Source organism: Salvia splendens, chromosome 15 (assembly GCF_004379255.2).
Source record: "Salvia splendens isolate huo1 chromosome 15, SspV2, whole genome shotgun sequence".
In the NCBI taxonomy this organism is placed as follows: Eukaryota; Viridiplantae; Streptophyta; class Magnoliopsida; order Lamiales; family Lamiaceae; genus Salvia; species Salvia splendens.
In genome coordinates, this window is record NC_056046.1 from 12,844,774 (window position 1) to 12,867,871 (window position 23,098).

A 23,098-nucleotide genomic window follows, 5' to 3' on the forward strand; every position below is an offset into this window, starting at 1 on the left:
AGGGGATGGCTCGGGGAAAACAGCGTTTGGTTCGGGTGGTTTGTGTGTGTTGGCCGAGAGTTTTGGGGTTCGGCCTAGGGCAGTGTTGTGGAGAGTTTTGAAGGGTTGATCCCATGGGTTTGGGTGTGTTTTGGGATGTAGAATGTATGGTGGGAATGTCGTATAAGGTTTGAGAATCGTGGGTTGGGGGAAAACGGGTGTACACTTGATCGGGCCAGGTGCCGAGCCAGTGCCGAGACAGGTGCCGCGCCAGGTGCCGAGCCAGTGCCGAGACAGGTGCCGCGCAAGGTGCCGAGCCAGATGCCGAGACAGACGCCGAGCCAGTGCCGAGCCAGGCGGCCGAGACGGTCGGCCGAGGTGCCGAGCCAGGCGGCCGAGACGGTCGGCCGAGGTGCCGAGCCAGGCGGCCGAGACAGTCGGCCGAGGTGCCGAGCCAGGCGGCAAGACAGCCGGCCGAGGTGCCGAGCCAGGCGGCCGAGACACCGAGCCAGGCCGAGACGCCGATCCTTTTTCCGAACCTTTTCCGAGCCAAGTGAGCCGTTTGCACAGTGAGGGTATGCCGGGAGTATGAGTGTTGCGTGTGTGTCGTGTGCGCGTCTTGAGTATGTTGTATGCGTGTCGGGTGCGTGCGTGGTGTGTTCCGGACGTGTGATTTTGTGTGATTGGCTTATAAGATGTTGTTAAGTGTGTGTACGTGTAACGTGCTAGATGTTGAAGTCATCCACGTAGGAATCATGCATTGTCTTTTAAACCTCGTCTTTCCTGACTCTAATTATGATATTTATTTATCTTTCAAAAGGGTGATCTTTTACGAGGAAATTGTGGTTGAAGAAGGGAACTATTTAAAAGCTAAGCAATTGAGGTGGGCTTTTCTACCCTACTATTTTGTGGGTTATCTTTAATACGGACGTTGTTCCGGAAATGTTTATGGAGATGAACTGTTTGTCTTGCCAACTGTTTTGTTTTGAAACCTATCTGAAGTGGTTTACCACATATGTTTAATCGAATTCGGGTCTGTTGGGCTGCGAACCCTCAGGCTAGTGTACACGAGATCGGGAGCCATCTGAGAGCAAGTTGGCCGGTCTAGTTGACCTGGGGTGTGGCCACGCCCCTTGTCACCCGTTGGATCAGATAGTGTATGATGGTGGGAATAAGGGTGGCAATATCTGAAAATGACTGCACAGTCGAATTTATGAAATATGTTTTAGTGTACTTGGGTTATTTTCTTACACTTAAAACCCCAAGGTTACACTGATATGGCATGACAAACTATGATTTTGGCGTGTGTCCACTGAGTGCAATAAGTACTCAGCCCTGCATGTTGTTTTCTTAATGTGCAGGTTGAGCGACGATGGGGATGACGGATGTTGAGCAATTAAAGTCAAAATTGTGTTTTTACTTTGCCTTTTGGATGGTGTCGTGTCGTCATACCCGGCATTATCTATCTCTTGGTCTTTTCCGCTGCTTTGTAATCCGATACAATGTTTTCATTTAAACTCTGTTTACTTTAACTTTAGAAATGTCACTACAGTACATTGTTTTGAAGTGAACTTCCTCTAATTAAACGTTTTCGGGTCAAGTATTCTTGTTCTCCCCTCTCTTCCCCGCTTCTTTATTCCTCCCCTAGTCGCGGTCCACCGTACTTCCTATCCTTAGGAAATGCGGGCGTGACAAGCGACCCAGAGGGGCGTGATGTAACTGAGAAACTGGACAAGCTGATTGAACAGTACAGGTCCAAGTTCACTGGAAGCAGCTCTACTCAATCTGAAAGCAAAAAGCAAGGCACTAAGAGCCTTAAGAGATGGTTTCAGTCATAATCCTCAGTGTTTACCTATTTTTAGCTTTATGCTTGTTTCCTTGAAATTTTGATCCAAATACACTTTGTTGTAACATGAAAAGGAAAGAAACAAAACTACACTGAATGTTTTCGGTGCATTAGATTATAAATTATTGTTTTCCAAATGCACGTAAACACCTTACATATATCGTCAATGTAAGTTTGTACATACTTTGATTAGATCATCGTCCATGATGGGAGCACGCTTTAAGCGTATACAATTGGAGCTTTGTACTATATCTAATATTACTAATTTAAGTTGGATATTGACTTACGTATGATCACTAGATTATTTTATCAAGCTTTAATTAATTAATTAATAACGAGTAAGAACATTGTCTTAGTAGTCAAAATAATAGGTTAATTTCGTAAATAGTTACCAAACTATGTATAGTGTTTATATCATATTGATTGCTAAAGTATAATTTCGCTGGGATGGTGGAGTCGTGGTCGGCACAACCAGCGACGTGCTTGCCGCTGCGCTCGTGATGAATACTTCCAATCACATCCACACGCAACAGGTCGGCAAAGTCACTCACCGTTGCAGAAGTGTACTTCTACCATTCGACAACTTGCTATCGGGCAATCGGCATATATTAGTATTTGAATGTGGGGGAGCCCACTGAAATCCTATGCCTCAAAAATTTGTGTGTTGCCCTTGGTGCTGCTTTCGGGGAGAAATTCCTTCGGGCACCCACCACCGAATATTGTCAATGGATGTTTCATCTTCACGAAACAGTTCACGGATTTCCCGGCATGCTTAGCAGCATTGACTGCATGCATTGGAAGTGGAAGAATTACCCTACTACTTGGAGGGGCAACACTTAAGTGGCCACAAAGGCGGCGACCCAACGCTAATCCTTGAAGCGGTCGCCGACTACTGCCTATGGATTTAACATGCATATTTCGATGCGACCGGATCCAACAACGACTTGAACATGCTTTACTCTTCCCCCTCTTCAAAATCTTTTAAACAGTGTAGCACCGGCGATCGACTTCATCGTCAACGACCGTTAATAACACATTGGGGTACTATATCGCCGATGGTATTTACCCAAGGTGGCAAAAGGATCAAAACCTTCCATGCCCCACGACAGATTTACAGGTTGTACTCTTTCCATTAGTCCATAAGGATCAGACACCCATATTCCAAAGACTTTCGTGAAGACGCTCAACATTGGATAGATTAGTTTCCCTTTTTTATAACCATAAAAAAGATATCATACAAATATAATTATTTATATTGTTCAAAACATTTAACTATATCAAATTACTAAACCCACACACACAAAGAACACAAAAAAAGCCATATAAGACTTTGATCAATTTCTCTAAATTTGTAATTTCATTTCAAATTACTGTACGATTACCAATTTCACCAATAGACCATATATAAACACTTGAACCTTATTTAATTTGCTAGTGCACATCCTCTGTCTAAATAGGACAACCGGGTAAAACATTTGGAAATCAAACTCATTAGTTCAAAATTATAATAACAATTTTCAAAAAATACTTTTTGACAACAAATAAATTATTCTCAATAATATATTATTTATAAACTCGAAGATACAGTGTATTACAGCTAGGCTGGCTGTGGGAAGGCTAGGGTATTGGCTAGGCCGTGGAAAAAGTCAAATGATGTGACAGGAAGAATTTTAGGCTGAGCTGTTGCTATTGTGAGTAGAGTAGCGGCACATATTTTGATATGAAGTAAAGGCAAGAAGAAAATATGTATGAATAGAAACTGGATTGAGATATAACTTAACTCGAAATACAGAAACAAATGAAAGAGACAATCCTCTCAGGAGGCCAATAATCCTCTCATCGAGGCCTACCTTATACACCGATAACAATTGATCTTTTCTGGATACGTTTCTCAAAAACCTCCATAGGTTATATAGGAGTTTACAATATAATAATCCCACCAAACTTGAACCTATATGATTCCAATAAATTCCCAATTGATTCAAATCACATCATATTTATTCAAATTAAATCTAATTTATTCAAATCCCTCCAAATCCTACTTACTTAAAATAGTGCATAATCATAGTATTTCACAGTCTTAACTCTTGGGGCTGATTTTATTCTAATTTATTTCCTGAAATTATTCCATGAACAGGGACTGATATCATATTTAACACAAATACAATTGAAATAGACAAATAATCAAATGAAAGAGAGTATGGGGACATCACAAAATAACATACTGTTGCAATGTAACATGAACAGTTGAACACGGAGTTTGGACAACTAAACCAAGAGGGAGAAAAGAAACACGTGACATTTTTGAATAACAAATCAAGCACATGCACACTGATGCACAGGTGAACCAGACTCTAGATTTATTAATCGGAAGAGAAACAAGCATGTTACCAATTGACTTGCGATTCATTGTCAACGCATTGGATTTAATTTGCAGCTACTTGCATAGAGAGTAAGACCCTTTTTTTCTCCAGAGAGAAACTACTTGCTGATGCAATGGGCCTTTCAAGCATTCTTAACAATAGAATATAGTGTTGATGCAATGAAGTTACAGGTGAACAGCAAGAATATTAGCCCAAGATAAGTTTCCGCATGGAAAGATAGTAGTCGAAGTACCTTTATTTCACTTTTTGAAGAAAAACTACAGCGTTTATATATTTACGTAATTCAAGTCAGAGATGAGTTAGCATTCTTTAGGAAGTGAGAAGCTCGGCTCAAAGTTTACAAAAAGTCATAAAAAGTGGTGAGTTATTGCTTATCTCGTTCCTCCCTCATCCCCTGGTGCGACAGAGTATTCGCATGAGATAGTCTCCACATTGGCATTGTTCAACTTAACCTTTGTCCATGATACTTTCCACATCTGCAGTAAGCTGACCCTGAACACAAGGTAATAAGCAACTCGTCAGTCAACAGGTAGAAAACCAACACAATTATTAGTCATTTTTGTTGCCAATTTCTTTGTATGCAAACTTCTGGCTCATATAGTTAAAGATTGCAATCGCTGTTGACACATATGTCAATAATCTACATTCCATATATTACTCAACAACAGCTCATTTAGAAACGATCATGTGATCGCAAGCCTAAAAAAATCACAACTAAGCTTAAAGCCAATCTCCTAAATAGACCAAACAAGCAACTTATGTTTTCAGTTTGCATATAAACTACATTTGCATGTTTTATAGCCCATAGGAGGATTCTTGTCTTTGTTGTATTGGAAGGAAGCACACTTGCACAGGATTTTGCATAAATTCCTCGGAATTCAGTTAATGCACTCATCTCATGCTACGGTTGAATAAGAGCATCTGTAAAATAAAATGATACCTTTCTTCAGCAACCTCCCTCTTTGCAAGCATAAGAGTCAAGAATACAGGGACAAGAGCAGCACATAAATGCTTAAGTGTGTGCCCACTCATAATGTGGAAGGTAACATTATAAATAGGTACATCAGCTGCTTCCTCAATTTTGGCTAAGATATAGAACCCTGCAAAGATGATGAAGCTATTTTGAGAATGTGAAAACTCATTGAAGGGGCTGCAGGATTTCAAATACAGACCTGCTGCCCATAACCAATATGTGGAATGTGTGTACATGGGAGGTAGTAATATAGCCATTAATGGGATAGCAATGCATGGAACAAACTGGATCACAGCATATGGACGGAGGTCGTCGAAGAACCTGTAAGAAAAGGACAGCAAATAGCTCTTATGCAGATGAAGGAAGCTAACAATCTAAAGCTTAAGTACAATGTCAGTAATTATATGCCTACCAACCACCACAGCCACATCCCACTTGTCAAATTTCGTGATCATATAAAATCTGAGCAAGAGATTTGGAAGTCGGACATGTACATACAATATAAAAGCAAGTTCACTGCTTAATCCATAATCAACCCATACCTTCTAAGTTAAACTTGTACTAATCGTTTATGGCAACAAAAATGTATGCAAGTAAAAATAGAATAGGATCACATGTCATTAACAACCAAGGTACCATCTCATACTATACAAGTAAGCTTACCTCCAATATAAAATGCTGACTACACCCGCCAAGGTTAGAGGTATAATAGAAAAGGTTCCCTTACGTGCATCCACTCTCTCAATGATGAATATAGCAATGATAGATGTAAACGCCACAGTCATCTACATTACCACATTGCAAGGGTCATTCTTAAGATCTGTTACAAATTGAAGCAGGTACTTAAACTGAACTAGACATAATATATTTAAAGAAAGCTTACAGGTAAGCGATCCCACACAAGGCGGGCATCATTAGGTTCCAGGTGATAGTAAGAAGAACCAAAACCAACAGCCGCCACACCTGCGAAGAAGAATGTCCAGCCAAAAAGCTCACCTGGCAAGCTTTTAGATCATAAATGGAGTAATCATTAGCAGTTAGAAAGTGACCGTCAAAAAGAAACTACAGAGTCACGGAAAAAATTAAAAAATCATGAATATATGCACCTTAGCTTAAAGTAGTTCCCGTAATAGCAAAGTACAAGGCCAACTACGCCAACTACGAGGAAGGGGAAGTTTGATATCACGTTCAAGAAATTAGGAATTCCTGAAAAAGATGAAATGACAAACCAAAAAATTGTTATAGCAGCTACGGATGTAAATTCTTTATATTCTTTTAGGATAAAGTAAAAACTATGTTGTCATAAACTAAAATAATTATAACACTTTGGTACACCACCAGAAACAGTGTGGAAACGAGGCCGTAGACGAACGCGTGATTTAACTTTCAATTGAATACAAGGCTACGCAAATTCATAAAAAAATAGTTTTATATACGAAGAATCAGGTTAAGTGAGAAAAATATGCAAGTGACAAAAAATTGAATACCGGAAAAGGAACATCATCTGTCAATTCTAGAAACCCCCAAATTTCAGAACGACGGAACTCCCACAAAACTACTACTACAGTACTACTGCACTCAGAAATGAGATCAATTATCTGAAACAAATACTAGTACTACTAATAAAATTCAAGGTTGAAAAACGAGCAAATAAAAAATCACCTAAGAATTCACGCTGATCGGCGAAATTGTGGTATTCTTGAGACTGCGGAATTGCTGGAGTCACTAACATTAGTACCACAAAACAAAGGATTGCGACACCCCATGCTGTCGCCGTCCGTTTCCTCATTCTCAATGGCGAGGCGGATGGATCAAAGGCAAAATTCCGAGTGATCGCGTGATTTTCTAATTACTCCTTTTTTGGGGAGTTAAGATTGAGGATTTGTTTCCACTTTATTTTTTGAAGGCAGAGAAGGTCTGCTGGTATCTTCGGCTCGCCGTCGTCCACGCACTCGTTAGCTCACTGATCGTTTCGGGTAACGAGCTCTTCAATCCCCTAAAGTGAGAGCTTTTGGATGGTAATTTGTCGTTCAACTGCAGCGCAGCGGCGCGCCTCTTTCCGGCGGCGGAGGGTAGCTGTTAAATCGACGAGCACGGAAGCAGGTGCAGAGCTTCGGCTCAGTCCCGTTTCCTTCTCCAAAGGCACAACAGCGTGAACCGATCGATCAAACAATAATCATATGCTATTCTATGCACCGTAGCTTTCGGGTGAAATAATTGATGTATGCAGATGAAATCAGGGAGTTTTGCAGAAATAGGAGGAGGAATATTTTGATTGAGATAGATCCGTGTGCTGAAATCGATATTAGCAGCAGATCAAGAGAAATCGAGGCTCTGTGTTTGAGTGAGTGGTTGTCGTAGATTGTGTGAAGAATTGAAAATAGAAATCAACAAATGGAGAGCTAGGGTTCTAGAGGCTTTTGTTCAACAATTAATCCCAAGTATATTAAAGAGCATATCCAACGCTTTACACTAAACTCAAACACATTAAATGACAAATATAATTTTACTCCAATTATTTATACTAAATTTAAATCTAAAAAAATAGTCTCTATATTATACATTTATTACTCACAAATTTATGGTTTTGTTTAGCGTAAACCTAAAGATATGTATTTTCACTCAAAAACTAAAAACGGGATTAATTTTAGAGTATTATTGAAGCTAATTACCTATCTCATTTTAGATTTTAGTGTGTCATTAGAGATGATCTCTATTTTTTTTTTGAGTAACCTATCTAAGTTTACCCTAAAACAACTCAAATCACCTTTCAAATTTTGTAAGTAAAAAATGTACATATTCATTTTAAGTTTAACATAAATGATTAGGGTAAAATTACTATTTAACGTAGCATTTACATTAAAATAGATTTAGATTCAATATAAATGATTGAAGATGCTCTAAATTTGTATTCCAAAAGATACACGCCCATTTTACTTGTATGGAATACTTAAGTGGAGTACTAGTATTACTCATCCATTAATGTGATTAATGTATAACTAAATTTTAATATAGAGAATGTCATTGAATAAAAAATGTAAAGATGAGATTGAATGAATTTTGAAAACATCGCTATGAGTGTTTTGATTCGCTTTGTTCAAATTCATAGTATATTTTTTTGTTATAGTACTACTTGTTTTTTATCCAATATCTTTTGCTTGTTTTATTTATTAAAATTTTAGTAAATGTCAAATATGGTCCTAAACATATGACGGTTTTACGATTTTGGTCCTAAACATTATGTTTTGAATTATTGCATCCCACACATTTGAACTCGGACCACAATCAGTTCATGTTGGACGTCTCCGTTAAAAGTAGACGGTCAACGTCTTTTAAACCAGTTTTGACCCAATTAAGTTATCAAATGAGATTATTAGCGCCCTAATTATCTCATTAATTTTTATTAGTAAAATAGTGAAATTAAAATACATAATGCAAAACAAAAATACTTCATCGTCATCTTCTTCATAGAAATTCATCATCAATCATCATCTTCTTCTTCAGAGAAATAGAAAACTTCACAAAAGAGGAGCACAATATTTACAAACGCAAATTCTTCTTCATCATCATCATCTTCATTGGTCCAATAAAACCTTGCTGAAAATCATCTAATTGGATCTCACTAGAAGCTCGGAACAACGCTGTACGTCGCAGACTCCACCTCCAGCTCGACCGCTTGATTCTCGGCCTCGTCTCCGCTTACCGGATCGTCTTCTCGAACCTCTTGTTCTTCCTCTTCTCCTGTACCCATCACCCTCGCTTCTCTGTCCGTCCCACCGCCGCTGCCACCGTCGCGCTCTCGCTCCCATCCGCCTCTGGCACCACCCCCACCTCCACCGACAACACCTGTCAATTACAGCTCCAATTTGCATTAATTAATTTCCAGCATTTCAACTGAATTTGGGTTTAAATTAGGGTTTATTTTAAATCCTCAATTACTCCATTGAATTAGAGTTTGAAAGGAGCATACACTTTGGCTGAACAGTATTGGAATGAAGGGGAGCATAAAGGAAATGAAAAAACCATTTGAAAAAGCTTACTTATCCTTTTTTGGTGCGTTCATGTGCTTGATTTTGAGCTTAGGATTTGGATCTGTGGTGGATTGATCCGTGTGGTGGTTGTAAGTGATAAAGATGAGTGGAGAAGTATATTTCTGTTCCGTAAGGATAAGCGGTGCCGACTGGCGGTGGACCGGCAACGGCTGAGTAGCCTTTGGGCTGTGAATTTGGGGCGGGATGGCCTGTGACAGGCCTATTGCGATCTTCCATTGCGGGAGTCGTGGCGGCTTGGGGAGAAATGTTTTGGATTTTTAATTTTAATTTTTAGAACAATACTAATTTTTATTTTTTGAAATAATAAAAAAATCTAAAAAATGCTTAATCCGGTAAAAAATCGGCTAAATAGCCATTGACTGTTACTTTTAACGGAGCCGTCCAAAATGGACTGATTGTGGCCCGAGTTCAAATATGTGGGATGTAATAATTCAAAACATAATGTTTATGACCAAAATCGTAAAACCACCATATGTTTAGGACCACATTTGACCTTTAGTTAGTAAAATTTTACATTTTTATTTATATATTAATGCCTACACTAACACAAAACCATATATAAACTGAAATTGTTACATGGAGTATTTCAGTTCCCGCCAGTAGTAACACGCCAAACGCCGCATTTTCCATACGCCTCTTCCTATTGCGAATACGTTCCCTATCTTAAATTCTAAGAGAATTGAACTAAGTTTCCGGTAATCGATCCGCACAAGCACAAAATCAGTCTCTGCCTCGCAATGGAGGAAGCTCAGCGGTGGATCGTAACGTACACGAATCACGTTAAGCAGAAGCGGAAAGTCTATCACGACGGCCTTCTAGTTGTTCAATCATCTCGAAATAAGGTTTTTCCTCATCCCCAAAGGAATCATACAACATTGATCTATTTTATGCATATCATTGTTATGCCAATTGGATTTAGGGTGAGTGTTTGCTGATCTCATATTATGGTGCACGGTTCTACTTAAGTATTATCTCTGATTGCATTTTGCCATAGTTACTCCCCTCTCTTGCTCCATCGCATGTGGTATTTTATCTGTGAAAGAAGGCAGTGTTGTAAATAGAGGAAAATTTAAATGCGACCTTCTAATTCGTAATGCCAGGTTAGGTTGGTTACCTTTGCTGATAATCTTGTTGAGTTAATTGCTAATACATATTGAGATAGTCTGATCAGCTTACAGTTTCTGTAACACAAATCATACAGTTTTTCAAAACACGCCTGTTATGTTGTAATGCTATCAGAAAATTTTTAAACCATTCAACTTTTCTACCTTCTGTTTTTTTAGTTAAATTGAATTGTTAATATCATTGCAGACACAGTACCAGCCACTTGTAAGTGAAGTGATGTTAAGTTGTTTAGTTCATATTAACTATCGAAAGATAATGAGAGCCAGATATCCTCCAGATGTAATATTTCAACTAGGTTTTGTTATTGAGCTGGTTAGCTAAATGTCTTTTCCAGATGAGATGGCATATGTTTTGAGAAGACATTTTATCAATTCAGAATCTCAGTTCCAGATTTTTTTTTTAATGTTTTGTTTCAGCCATGATATGCATTAGTGCCATCGCTGTTTGGTTCAAATATGAAATGCCATCATGATCAGTTCATGATGTATGATGAATGGGACAAGCTCTTGGAGACTAGGTTTGTGAAGAAAGGTGATCTCATCACATCTGGTGAAACTATCACATTTGGTTCTTACCTTGCTGACCTTGGTGAGCTATGTCAAGGCCATCAACATACATCTATTTTGAAATCTCAAGATCAGGGTGGGAAATTTACAGAAACACCCAGTTCATGTTACTACAACTCCCAAAGTAATATATAGACTCCATTACCTTAATCTTTTGGTTAATCTTCTTTAATTATACTGTTTGTTTTCCATGAAATTGTCAAAATTGGAGAAAATTTGTATTTCGTGCATTGCCTCATGATAAATAACTGTACACTTTTTTGCTTCTGGAAAAGATAGGAAGCCTCTGGTTGGGAAAAGAAAAGGGCGAGTCATTAACATAAGCCCTTCACAGAAAATGATCAGAGGTTAGTTTAAAAATATCCATCCTTTCATCTTTAATTTATAGTTAAAATTTATCCACATATTTTTCGTATTGGATGTATCAAGTTAAAAAACAGCACATCTTGGTGGTTGTGGGAGAAGGCAGCAGCTAAGATTTGTATAATGCCTCTTATGAATAAATGTTGTCCATATAGTGTATTGGTGCTGATCATTGATTCCATCCGGCTTTCTTAATTATTAACTGGACTTTCAACTGATGCTTATTTTAGATTTCAAGAAAAGTGAAATGAATAAGTTTGGTTCCTCACCAAATTGTATGGATATGACAACACTCAGCACAAAAGGTAGATTGCTAGCTTACCATAAGTCCATTTATTCTTTTGGATTTATCTAGTTATTCTTTTAATTCTTCGAGAAGTCCTTGAAATTAAAAAAGATAAAACATTTTCTTCTGTAAAGAATGGCAGGTCTTGAACACGTCACAAATAACACAAAAGGCAAAGAAATATCATGATGGCTTTCTACAGCTTATAATTCGTGGATCACAAGGAAGACAGGTATCAACTAGTATAACTAGCTAGGTTTCTTTTCTTTTTGTGCATAACCTCATCTGTGATCATGCACATGCTTTTGTGAATGGTAAACTGCATCACATAAAATGGTAATCAGTACACTTATTATGCAACTATAGATCAATGTTTTACAATTCCTTTCAACTTTTTTCTGTCTTCTCTTGTTTCCTCTTACCTACCAGAGTTTAATCTTTTGAAAAATAAGTTCCTCACGTGCTTTGTGTTACAAAGGAAGATGAAGAATATTTATTTAGTTGATTTCTTACTATCACTCTATGTTTTAATAAGACTATCCCTCATTGTATTCTGTACTGCATCACAAGAAATCAAAAGATATTTCTTTAGTATATGCTGCTCATGTAGACTGTTATCCAGTGTCCAGGATAATAAGAAGTTGCCATTGAGTTGAGTTTTATCTTATTGAAGTATAACTCAGTTGCATTTCCTTCCTCTTGTATTTTGTTTTTATCAAGTGTAGTTTGTTTTTAACAACTCCTATTTTAAGCAACTCTAATTTGACTCTTGATTAATTTACTTCAGGTTAAGCTCTACGATACAAACAGGAGACACTTAGATGGCAGGTTTCTGAAAAAGGATGAAAAAATTTGCTCTGGTGAATCACTAATTTTGGATGGTCATTTAGTAGATATTGGAGAGCAGGAAGAAGATCACACGCAACCAACTGACTTAAACATTCACGTAAATAGCTGGAAAAAGTAATTTCGTGGATTGCCATACCAAAATCCCGACTATTAAAACTTTTCCTGCTGGTATTTACCCTCCTTCCATGTTATAACCCTGCTTTTGGGTAAAGTAGAATGTTGTATCACTTCTAGTTGAATCTTCATGTGCTCTTATTACTTAGTTGTTCATATTAGAGCTTGGCTCATTTCTATTTAGTAAACTCCCCACACTGCTACATGTCAAAACTAGATTTTTAGCACAGGATGAACAAATAGAACCAGTCACTGGAAGATGTCATTTTCAACTTTAGCTTATCAATGGGAAACTTCAGTTGGCATTAGCTGAATACACCATATATCATATTGGTTTTTTTAGTTGGATATCTTTTCTGTTATGAAGTTAAAAGGGTCTATAGTGCAAATCCAACAGTGTTCTTAAAATTTTCTTATCATGTACTGCTGCAATCTGAATCATCATCTTTCTTTCGGATTTTGTGTAAGCACTTCAACTGCAATTTAAAGCTGAAATAACACTTAATTAGCAGTCCTTGCATCTCCCTCATCCTGTATAATCACTTGGAAATTTGCTGTCTTCAGTCTTCATTCTTCAAATCTAATCAGATTTCTTATAGCTTTTCTCACAACTTATATTGTCTTGGGTATCAAGGAAAAACACCAGGTGGCACCTCTCAAGGGAAACTTACTAAATTAAGTGATCCAAGCTACAAGTCAGAAAACATCAAATTATATGTGGGAGATGCAGAGCCTAAACGTTCTGGTAAGAGGTCTCTTGATATGAAAGCACAACCATAGGATCTCATACTCTTTTCTGAAAGTCTACTTTCAATCTAAAGAAACTTTTTAGTTATTTTGGGTATTAGCTTACTTGTGTTCAGTGCAGTAAATGAGAAAAATAATGAGCTTAACATTTAGTCTGCCTATTAGTTTCATATATATCTGATTACTGGTACCAGAAGGCAGATGCTAAAGGAGCTCCGAGAGACAGAAATTTGCTTCTAGTAATTTATCTTAAGCCAATTGCAAAATATTCTGTGTCTTGTCCTCTCATGATACGAACGTTGTTTAGCGATAAGCTGATTTCTGCTTTGATAATGTTACTGTTTGTGTGATTAATTTCTCATGAACCTTTCTTAGATAATAGAGACTTGACTCATAAAAATTCAAACTAAGCTCTGCAGGCCACCATTTTATAGTCTTCTATTATCTTGAAATGGTGATTTACATACTACTATGTTTTATATTTCTCCTTGATTGTGATTGTTTTTCTTTCATTTGAGGGCAATGCCACTTGAACAAAATCCATAGTTTGTTACATTTAGTATGACAATAACAATGCTTTTTTCATGCATTTCCAGCAGTGCAGTTTTTCAGGAAGACACATTTACTTTTAACAATTAAGTTCCATTATGCATTAGATAAGTTCTTAAGCAATCCGTTTGGACTTCGGAGTCACTGAGATAATGAGATTGGTGCCAAGGATTTTTTTGAGCACCGTGCAATAAATTAAATATGACCTGATCATGCTCCCATTTGCTGTTAAAATAGTGCACGTGGAAACCATAGCTCATCTACCTTCATGATGAACCATTCATTATAGTTTCTGTTTACAGAAAATACTTCTAATACCCTCTGTCAAGTCATGGATATTGGTTTCTTGTCTTGTTTTCTTTTCCGCCAACCGACATGAAATTATAAAAAGCACTTATTAGTCTTCATATCAGATTTATAAGAAAGAAATAGGATTTTTTAATTCCATTTTACAACATTTTTTCTGCTGTCCTATAATTGAAGACTGAAAAGTATTTTAATTCTATGACAGTCTGCGATATATTGTCCATTCTCAGACAACCAAGTGAGGGGAAGACTGTCTCTGTGAATAAGCCTTTTACCGAGGAATGTGCTGTGTCACATCCTTCAAAGTTTCTGTCTGGTACCAATAATCATATAAAAGAGGAAGAATGCAGTGGAACTGCAAGACAGGAATTGAGACAAAAAGGGTCAGAGCATGATATCGTGATTAAGGTTATAAAATCTGAACCTACTGAAGTCGAGATAAAAACTGAAAAGAGTGAAATTCCTGAAAATGGAAGAGTACCTCCAGCTAGATCTTCTAGCTTTCATCTCAGGTATAAATTTGCATTCATGCTGTTGTATTTGTGTATCAGGCAAAAAGAGGAATTGTCTTAATCATGCCACATTTTGGTTTGGTTGAACAAGATGCCTCTGGTTTCTGTAGCATCTGCAACTGGAGCACAACTTCTCTAGGAACTGATACTAGTTTTAAGATGTTTATGTAGACAAGTCTCTTCAATGAAAGAGTCAAGAGTGGTTCTTTAGTTCTGTCATTGAGAGATTACACTAGTTCCTTACTAAAAGTAAATTGACTTTCTAAGGTGAAGTGCTCTGGTATCAAAATTAGCATTGATATAAACATGAAATAATTCTGGCAATGCTTCCTGTCTGTTAAGCTAATACTGAATCTCTGATGGCTGAAAACACCCAAGATTCTTTTGCTCGGATGATGCAAACTTGTTTCCTCTTGACTGTGGCATACCTGTCTTATAGTATTTAATTAACCGAGTTACACTGTACTAACGAAGCTTTTTTTTTAATTACAGACCACAAACAGTGAACTTTACATCTCCTGTCTATGATGCACGTTCTTCATCTATGAAGTCTTCATGAAGAAGCCGCTGCTGCAGTGAATGCTGATTGCCAAAAGGAAGTCATAGATCTCACCAGAACATGCAATAATCAAGAAGAAGAAAACATATTCCCATGTGAAGGTGAGTTACTGCTATACATCCCCCATCACCGGACAAATTATTGATGATGGTTGATTGCATTTTCATCTTGCAGAGGTTGTAGTTGGATCAAATGCTGCACTAAACATTGGTTTGAGCTTCAGGAAATCAGCCGAGGTGAAATTCTGAAACATCTTGATTTAAAGTTTAATTGACTAATACTTCAATGCTTTGGTAGTTAAACTGCAAACCTGCTAGTTAAATTTATGAGATGGCTAGCTTAATTAACTTGAACATGTAGTCCTTTGTGTCCTTTATGCATAGAGCTACTGAGGGTTTTTTGAATATGCGTTCACTTAAACCTTTAGCAAAGTTAGCTAGAAGCCAATTAAATTAAAAGAACGATCAAATATTTAAATTTGGAAATAGGAAGGTTTATCACCTCTGGATGACTATTGATAAAGCATAGACTAGTCTAATTCTCGCTTACTAATCTTTTTTAGTGGAAATACACAAATTACCAACTCACAGTAATAATATCCTGCATGAGCACAAACCAATAAGTCTCTATTGGTGCACTGATTTTAGTGAAATTTCAGTTGCCATCTAGCACAGAAAAGGCATCCTCATATTTGAAAATATAGTGAATAAAGATGTTTCTTTTTGCCTAGCTGCAGAAACACAAGAAGGGAAGCAGTTCTAGATTCAATAATGATCTCAGAGAGGCAAGTCTCAAGACAAAGGATATGGATGAGATCCCGAGTTTTGATCTTGGATTTTGAGAGGAACCTTGACAGAATAGTGTGCCACAGAGCTTGAGACCTTATCATCATAAAGCTCCTATATACTAATTGTAACCGTGAAAATAAGAGCTCAACTTCCGATGTCGTAGGAACCCTTTATTACAACCATATCTTTGAATTGATATAGCTGGCTGCCTTGATAATAAATTTATAGCAGCCAAAAGAGTGTCTATCTATCTATACATTGTTTGGAGCTTATGATTCTCTTTTGTTGACCGATGAGCACTAAGCAAAGCTCTGAACAGATTCTTACTTCTTTTGGTATACGACTCTATCATCTGTCCTTCCCTCTTCGTGTCACCAATTCTGCTCACTGACATAGCTCTTCGTGGCTCTGTTGGTCTCTGCCATTGCATCTACCAAAGTTCTCCTACATTACTAACTTGAAACCATAATGTTGTAATTCATTCTTGGCTTACCTGTTGATTACTGTACAAAGGGGTAGGCGAGACTGATCTCTTAGCAGCAGATCCGGACCTTTTGAGAGGAAAACTAAGTGGTGAAACTGAACGCTTCCCTGATTTACATGAAAACATTAACCTCATAAAGAGTCAATTTTTAAAACGCTCCTGCATAGTTTTATCTACCAATATACAAATAGAAATCTAACATACATCCAATTCAACTAGTGCAAGTGATTTGGACACAGAATGAAATCTTGAATCAACGAAAGAAAGAGCAGAAATAGTGGAGATGCTAATATGCAAAAGCGGTTAAGCCAATTTGCAGAATTGTTCAGATTTTACTCACTAACCAGTTTCTTTCTTAGACATGGCTCGTGTGAAAGAAAAGTGGGCAGGATTTTGAGACGGTTCGTCGAAAGAAACCCCCGGATGTCCTTTTCTGCACAAGTAAGATTGGCTTGATGAGTCTGAGGTGAAAAATGCAATGTGTTCTTCTTTGTGTTAGATTGTACCTTGATAACGGTGGCTGATACTTTAGTCGAGCTGCTTGAAAAGCTTTAGCAGAAGGAGTATCTGGATGACTAACAAGTCAGTTTACTGCTGAGCAACTTGGTGTTCAAATAGTATATCCGATGCTTGAAAATCTAAATCTCCTCAGAATGAGCTTTAATTTTCTAAATGCAGTCCCTACTACTAATTAATATGTTATTTTATTTTCTGTTATAGACAATAAAAATCCAAATATAATCTGATGCACACACACCACATAAGATAATTCTTATCTTGGACATAAACTACTTAGTCAGAATATGATTTCACAACCTAATACAAATATTATTTACTTGATGTCTTGATTCATTGGAATATGCCACAAATTAATCATCTATTCATACAAACAATCCATGAAAAAGACAGCAAAAATAAGATAAAGAGATGATGCCCAACAAGTTACGAAAATATCCAACCTTGCTTGGTATGATACATATCATACCGGGGATGCAAGACGTGATCTCTATACATCAACTTCGATTTCCCAATTTCGGAAGACTCTGCAACAGAATTAAAAAATATCCATAAATGTCATATATATTTAAGCAAATTTTGAATTCTGAGATAAGTAGAAAATAGAATAACATAATTGCCTGGAACAATGTACTGCTTATGGTGCTTGGGAGCTTCAACCATCAACGAGTGTTGTGATACGCCTCTCAAGTCGACGAATCCTTGAAATGTGCTAAGTTTCTACAACACATCCCACACCCAAAAAGACCAATAAAATCTCTTAAACTGTTGGTATTTCTTTTGTTATTGATGAACCTCTTAAAGTATCACTAGTTTCTTCCTTTCTTACATAAAATTGAATAATCTAATCAAAGTAGTTATAACAGTTTTACCTGTTGAATGCAAGAAAATCTAATACTTGTGGCAGAGAATTCATCAGCCTTCTCATCCAAGAATTTGTTGAGTTTATCAGCTATGGACCCCAAATGGTCGACCGTGCTCACCACAGCTTTCGTGACATAATCTTTCGACGATTCCATCACACTGCACACACATCATCATTCTCAATATATATACAAATTCAATAAAATGTTACAAACTTTTGCAAACCAGAGAATACCATACAGTATTTGGTGATCATCTTTGTCATAAGATGACTCAAAATACTCTGCTGCTGAATACAGCTGATTCTTTAAAACTTTGAGATCCTGAAAAATCCCAAAACAAATCAGAATCACTACAAAATAATGGTTCAAAGTGGTAGTTTTTTTGGTAGATAGGAAAAACCTTCAAGCTCTCTGCAAACTGCAAACTACGCTGCATGAAGATTTCATCATAGTTGGAAGCCTTTTGAGGGGTACTAATTGAACCCATTCTTCTCTCTCTGTGTGAAGGTACCTAAACAAGAACATGTGGGAAAACCATAAGTGGACAAAGTGGAATCAACAAAAAAGTTATAAGACATAAATTTCTTACAAATAAATGAGTGTGCAAGATTGAATAGAAGCAATAAATGATGTGAGAGAAGAGTAGTCTAGTTGGCCGCAAAAAGTTAATATCATCAAAACATATCCATCAAACTAACTTTGAAAATGAAAAATGGGTTACATGTATTTGGTTGGAGAGTGGAAGAATGATTATAACTGCACAAAGGGATGGAGACTGACAGTGTCATGTAGTGTAGACTACTACAGAGGATGTTGGCTTGCAAGATATGGAAAGCATTAATTTTACTAACATAGGAGTATTAAATAATCAAGTGAAAAGTATAAAAAAAATAATAGCCCAACAAAATATCTTTAGGATTGATGCATCTGAAAATCTCATAATAATTCAGAAGGCAGAAATGAATAATGGATTTAATTACTAAATTCAAGATTTACATCTATGGTTGGATGTTATCATTTTCTTCATAGTTTTCATCACGCCTCTTTATTTGATGACACTCAATTTCATAGATATCATTCAAATGGGAAATCTTTTAATTAGTATATTGTTTTTCCATGTTAATTACAACGATTCCTCTAAAATTTTTTTTCTAATAAGCATTTTATAAACGTTTCTGGGTGTGAAGAATTTACTGTTGGACATGTGAGTATGGTGGTGGATGTAGCTGCTTTATAAGAGAGATGCCTTTAATTCTAAATAAATAATACTAGTATTATATATCTTGATTTAGAGATATTGATAAGAAATAAATGACGGAGGCAGCCAAAATATATCTACTTTGCTGTCAGCAAAAGCATTTTGGTTTGTCATATTGTACATTGTTTTATCACTTACTGAGATATAAAGCATCTTAATTACTTCTAATGCATTCATAATCTGCCACATATTTCTCAACTAACCATTTTTCTTAATTACTTCTCATGCATTCATAATCTGCCACATATTTCTCAACTAATCATTTTTCTTAATTACTTCTCATGCATTCATAATCTGCCACATATTTCTCAACTAACCATTTTTATTGTTGGGTCGTGATACCGCCGATCTCACACACGCACGAACGAGGAAATAAAGCACGCAAACGATATAACGTGGTTCGGTGATAATCCACCTACGTCCACGGAGAAGATGACCGGAATCTTATTGATGGAACTCTCAATACAAGAACTTCACACTCACAATCTATCACTCTAAGCAAACGCTAGCTAGTGCAAGAATTCTCTTCTAATTGTGTGTGTAATCTGTGTTCTGCGTCTCTCACTACTGAGCTCTATCGAGCTATTTATACAAGATGCAATCAAGAAATAAAATCCAACTAACTCTATTTCCCAAAGTTAGTTATAACCGCTGCTCGGCTAAAACCGAACTGCCATTCTTGGTTAGCAACCGAACTGCATTTCTCGGCTATCAACCGAACTGCCTTTCTCGGTTATCAACCGAACTGCCTTTCTCGGTTATCAACCGAACTGCCTTTCTCGGCTAGCTCAAAGCCGAGCTTTATTTCTTGATCTCTTCTCGGAGCTGCCGAGGCTCCACCACTCGATCACAACCGGACTCAAAACCGAGCTTCATTTCCGAGCTCAGAAGCCGAGCTCCAGTAGTTTGCATGGACACACTTTCACAAATCTCCACCTTGTCCTTGCAAAACTTCATCAATATCTGGATTCCCTTCTCAATCCTTGTTACAAGCTTCAACACTCCACAATCTCAACCAACTTCAAACAATGTTTGAATTTCGAAGTTGGCAGAGATTTTGTCAACATGTCTGATGCATTTTCTTCGGTAGGAACTTTCACCACATTGATCTTTCCACTTTGAATCTCATCTCTGATGAAGTGTCTCCTCACATCTATATGCTTCGACCTCTCATGGAACATTTGATGTTTTGCTAAACATATAGCCGAGTTGCTGTCACAGTTAATCTTCACTGCTCCCAGCTTCATTCCTAAATCTTCCAAGATTCCTTGCAACCATTTTCCTTCCTTTGCAGCCTCAGTCAGAGAAATATACTCAGCTTCGGTTGTGGACAGTGCAACCACAGACTGCAAATTTGATTTCCAGCTGATTGCTGTGCCATATAGTGTGAATATGTAACCACTCTGAGACTTTCTGTTGTCTAAGTTAGCCGCATAATCCGAGTCACAGAATCCTTCTAGGACTTCCCTCTCCTCAGACCAAACTCCACCACCAAACTTCAAGCCAACCATGACAGACCCTTTCAGGTATTTCAGAATCCACTTTAGTGCTGCCCAGTGATCCCTACCTGGATCAGCCATATATCTGCTTGCAACGCTTATGGCATGAGCCACATCCGGCCTTGTACATATCATCAAGTACATCACACTTCCCACTATATTTGCATAGGGTATCCTGCTCATCTCTTCTCTATCTTTAGCTGTCTTTGGCATCTGTTCTTTACTGAGTTTGAAGCAGCTAGCCAATGGAGTGGATACTGACTTTTCACTCCTTACCTGGTATTTTTCTACCACCTTTCTGATATAATCAGCCTGAACCAATTTCAGTTCTTTCTTCTTTCTGTTCCTGACAATATCCATACCCAAGATTCTCTTGGCTTCCCCAAGATCTTTCATATCAAATCTCTGCTTCAACTCCTCCTTGACAGACAGCAGCTCACTCTTGCTTGATCCTGCCAGCAGAATATCATCCACATACAGCAGTAGATAGGCCAGTATTAGATTTCCACTTCTCTTGACATACACGCAGCTATCAAAACTGGATCTCTCAAATGCCATCAATTCCATCTGCTCATGAAACTTCTTGTTCCACTGCCGGCTGCTTTGCTTGAGCCCATATAGGCTTTTCTTTAACAAGCAAACTTTCTTTTCTTCTCCCGGCTTCTCAAAACCCTTAGGCTGCATCATATAGATCGTTTCCTCTAGATCTCCATGCAAAAATGCTGTCTTCACATCAAGTTGATGCAGCTCCCAGTTGAAATGAGCAGTCATGGCCAATAAGATCCGAATGGAAGTGTGCTTCACCACTGGAGAGAACACCTCTGTGTAGTCAATACCCTCTACTTGTGTGAATCCTCTAGCAACCAGCCTTGCCTTAAACCGTATGCTTTCAACTTCCCCCACCTCTACTTTCTTCTTAAACAGCCATTTGCAACTGATCAGCTTCTGAGTCCCTGGATCAGTCACCAAAATCCAAGTCCCATTTTTCAGCAAGGACTCTATTTCTTCTTCCATGGCCTTGATCCATTTCTGACTTTCCTTGCAACTCATGGCTTCTTCATAGGTTGAGGGTTCTGAAAACATGAGTACTTCTGCTACACATAGAGCAAAGAAGCTCATGTCATAATCTGAGAATCTGCTAGGTAGGCCTGCATTTCTTCTTGGATTTCTTCTGGCCCCTTGAGCTGCAGCAGCTTGCTGCACTGGTGACTCCTGCTCACCTGTGTTCTGAGTATGTTGAGAGCTAGTTGCTCCACCTTCTTCTTGATTTCCTGTGATCACAACATCCTCATCAGTGTCTGTTCCAGCAGATTCTCCACCAAACTCAAGGTTTTGCATTTCAGAGCTACTGCCACCACCAGAGGGCTTCCCATCATCTTTAAATGGCATCTCCTCTTCATTGAATGTCACATCTCTGCTCACAATGATATTTCTGCCTTCTCTATCCAAATTCCACAATCTGTATCCTTTTACCCCATCTTGGTATCCCAACAACACACATTTCTTTGCCCTTGGCTCCAATTTACTCTGCTTAATGTGTGCATAAGCAGCACACCCAAACACCTTCAAGGCTGAGTAATCACCTAGGCTTCCATACCATCTTTGATCTGGGGTCTCATTGGATATAGCAGATGATGGACACTTATTGATCAGATTAGCTGCAGTAGAGACAGCCTCTGCCCAGAATCTCTTTGGCATTCCAGAGTAGAATAGCATGCACCTCACCCTTTCTAGCAATGTCCTATTCATTCTTTCTGCCAGCCCGTTCTGTTGAGGATTTCTTGGCACGGTCCTATGCCTTCTTATCCCTTTCACCTTACAGAAACTATCAAACTCCGCAGACAGAAACTCCATGCCATTATCAGTCCTTAGATATTTAAGCACTGAGCCCTTTTCATTCTCATATCTAGCATGCCATTCTCTAAATTTTTCAAAAGCTTGGGACTTCTCTCTTAGAATGTAAATCCACACTTTTCTTGAGTAATCATCTATGATGGAGATGAAATACTTACCTCCACCTATGGATTCAGTTTGGGATGGCCCCCACAAGTCACTGTGGGCATACACAAATGGGGCTGATGAAGTGTGTTTCCCACCAGAAAATGGCAGCTTCTTTGCCTTTCCTAGAATGCAAGATTCACATTTCTTTAGGCTGTCTGATGCACTTAACTTCATCACTCCTTGTTTAGCCAGCTCTCTTATGCCTTTCTCACCCACATGTCCAAGCCTGGCATGCCATAGATGCAGGTCTTCTGTCTGGGCAAGATTCACAGCATCAACCACGGTTTCACCCAGCAAATAGTATAGGCTGTTCTTTCTCTGGGCCTCCATCACAATTCTGGTGCCTTTTGTTACTGTGAGGATCCCATCACCAGAGTTGAATCTGCACCCTTTTGACTCTAGCATTCCAAGAGATATTAAATTTCTCTTGATTTGAGGAATGAATCTGACTTCTGTGAGAGTCTTCATACTCCCAT

At 38.0% G+C, this 23,098-nt stretch overlaps 3 protein-coding genes across 7 annotated transcripts; 1 reads left to right on the forward strand and 2 right to left on the reverse strand.

The window, feature by feature from the left end:
- Nucleotides 1–4,426: 4,426 nt before the first annotated feature.
- On the reverse strand, nucleotides 4,427–7,616 carry LOC121769060. Its single transcript, XM_042165728.1, has 7 exons — nucleotides 6,845–7,616; nucleotides 6,289–6,388; nucleotides 6,066–6,186; nucleotides 5,846–5,967; nucleotides 5,382–5,503; nucleotides 5,150–5,309; nucleotides 4,427–4,701 (listed from the first exon to the last, which is right to left on the reverse strand). Exons 1-7 carry the CDS (start codon nucleotides 6,969–6,971, stop codon nucleotides 4,581–4,583), a joined length of 873 nt encoding a protein of 290 aa, XP_042021662.1. The 5' UTR covers nucleotides 6,972–7,616; the 3' UTR covers nucleotides 4,427–4,580.
- A 2,236-nt stretch (nucleotides 7,617–9,852) lies between these two features.
- LOC121766541 lies at nucleotides 9,853–16,081 on the forward strand. 3 transcript variants are annotated; one of them, XR_006043025.1, is made up of 10 exons: nucleotides 9,853–10,076; nucleotides 10,776–11,049; nucleotides 11,201–11,272; nucleotides 11,519–11,593; nucleotides 11,709–11,806; nucleotides 12,362–12,591; nucleotides 13,172–13,282; nucleotides 14,345–15,311; nucleotides 15,385–15,446; nucleotides 15,947–16,081. XR_006043025.1 is itself a non-coding variant. In XM_042162801.1 (6 exons), the coding sequence occupies exons 2-6, from the start codon at nucleotides 10,815–10,817 to the stop codon at nucleotides 12,539–12,541; spliced, it is 660 nt and encodes a 219-aa protein (XP_042018735.1). In that variant the 5' UTR covers nucleotides 9,853–10,076; nucleotides 10,776–10,814; the 3' UTR covers nucleotides 12,542–12,592. The 3 variants fall into 3 exon arrangements, 1 of the variants encoding a protein (XP_042018735.1); XM_042162801.1 differs by lacking the exons at nucleotides 13,172–13,282; nucleotides 14,345–15,311; nucleotides 15,385–15,446; nucleotides 15,947–16,081 and having other exon boundaries at nucleotides 12,362–12,592; XR_006043026.1 differs by lacking the exons at nucleotides 9,853–10,076; nucleotides 10,776–11,049; nucleotides 11,201–11,272; ... (1 more) ...; nucleotides 11,709–11,806; nucleotides 12,362–12,591 and adding an exon at nucleotides 12,618–13,000.
- Nucleotides 16,082–16,135: 54 nt separating this feature from the next.
- Nucleotides 16,136–18,604, reverse strand: LOC121766540 (protein ABIL2-like). 3 transcript variants are annotated; one of them, XM_042162799.1, is made up of 10 exons: nucleotides 18,586–18,604; nucleotides 18,265–18,375; nucleotides 18,103–18,185; nucleotides 17,871–18,021; nucleotides 17,619–17,718; nucleotides 17,442–17,525; nucleotides 16,989–17,049; nucleotides 16,827–16,915; nucleotides 16,492–16,589; nucleotides 16,136–16,428 (listed from the first exon to the last, which is right to left on the reverse strand). In XM_042162799.1, the coding sequence occupies exons 2-10, from the start codon at nucleotides 18,349–18,351 to the stop codon at nucleotides 16,246–16,248; spliced, it is 936 nt and encodes a 311-aa protein (XP_042018733.1). In that variant the 5' UTR covers nucleotides 18,352–18,375; nucleotides 18,586–18,604; the 3' UTR covers nucleotides 16,136–16,245. The 3 variants fall into 3 exon arrangements, with proteins under 3 accessions (XP_042018733.1, XP_042018732.1, XP_042018734.1); XM_042162798.1 differs by having other exon boundaries at nucleotides 18,454–18,591; XM_042162800.1 differs by lacking the exon at nucleotides 18,586–18,604 and having other exon boundaries at nucleotides 18,098–18,185; nucleotides 18,265–18,308.
- Nucleotides 18,605–23,098: the final 4,494 nt, after the last annotated feature.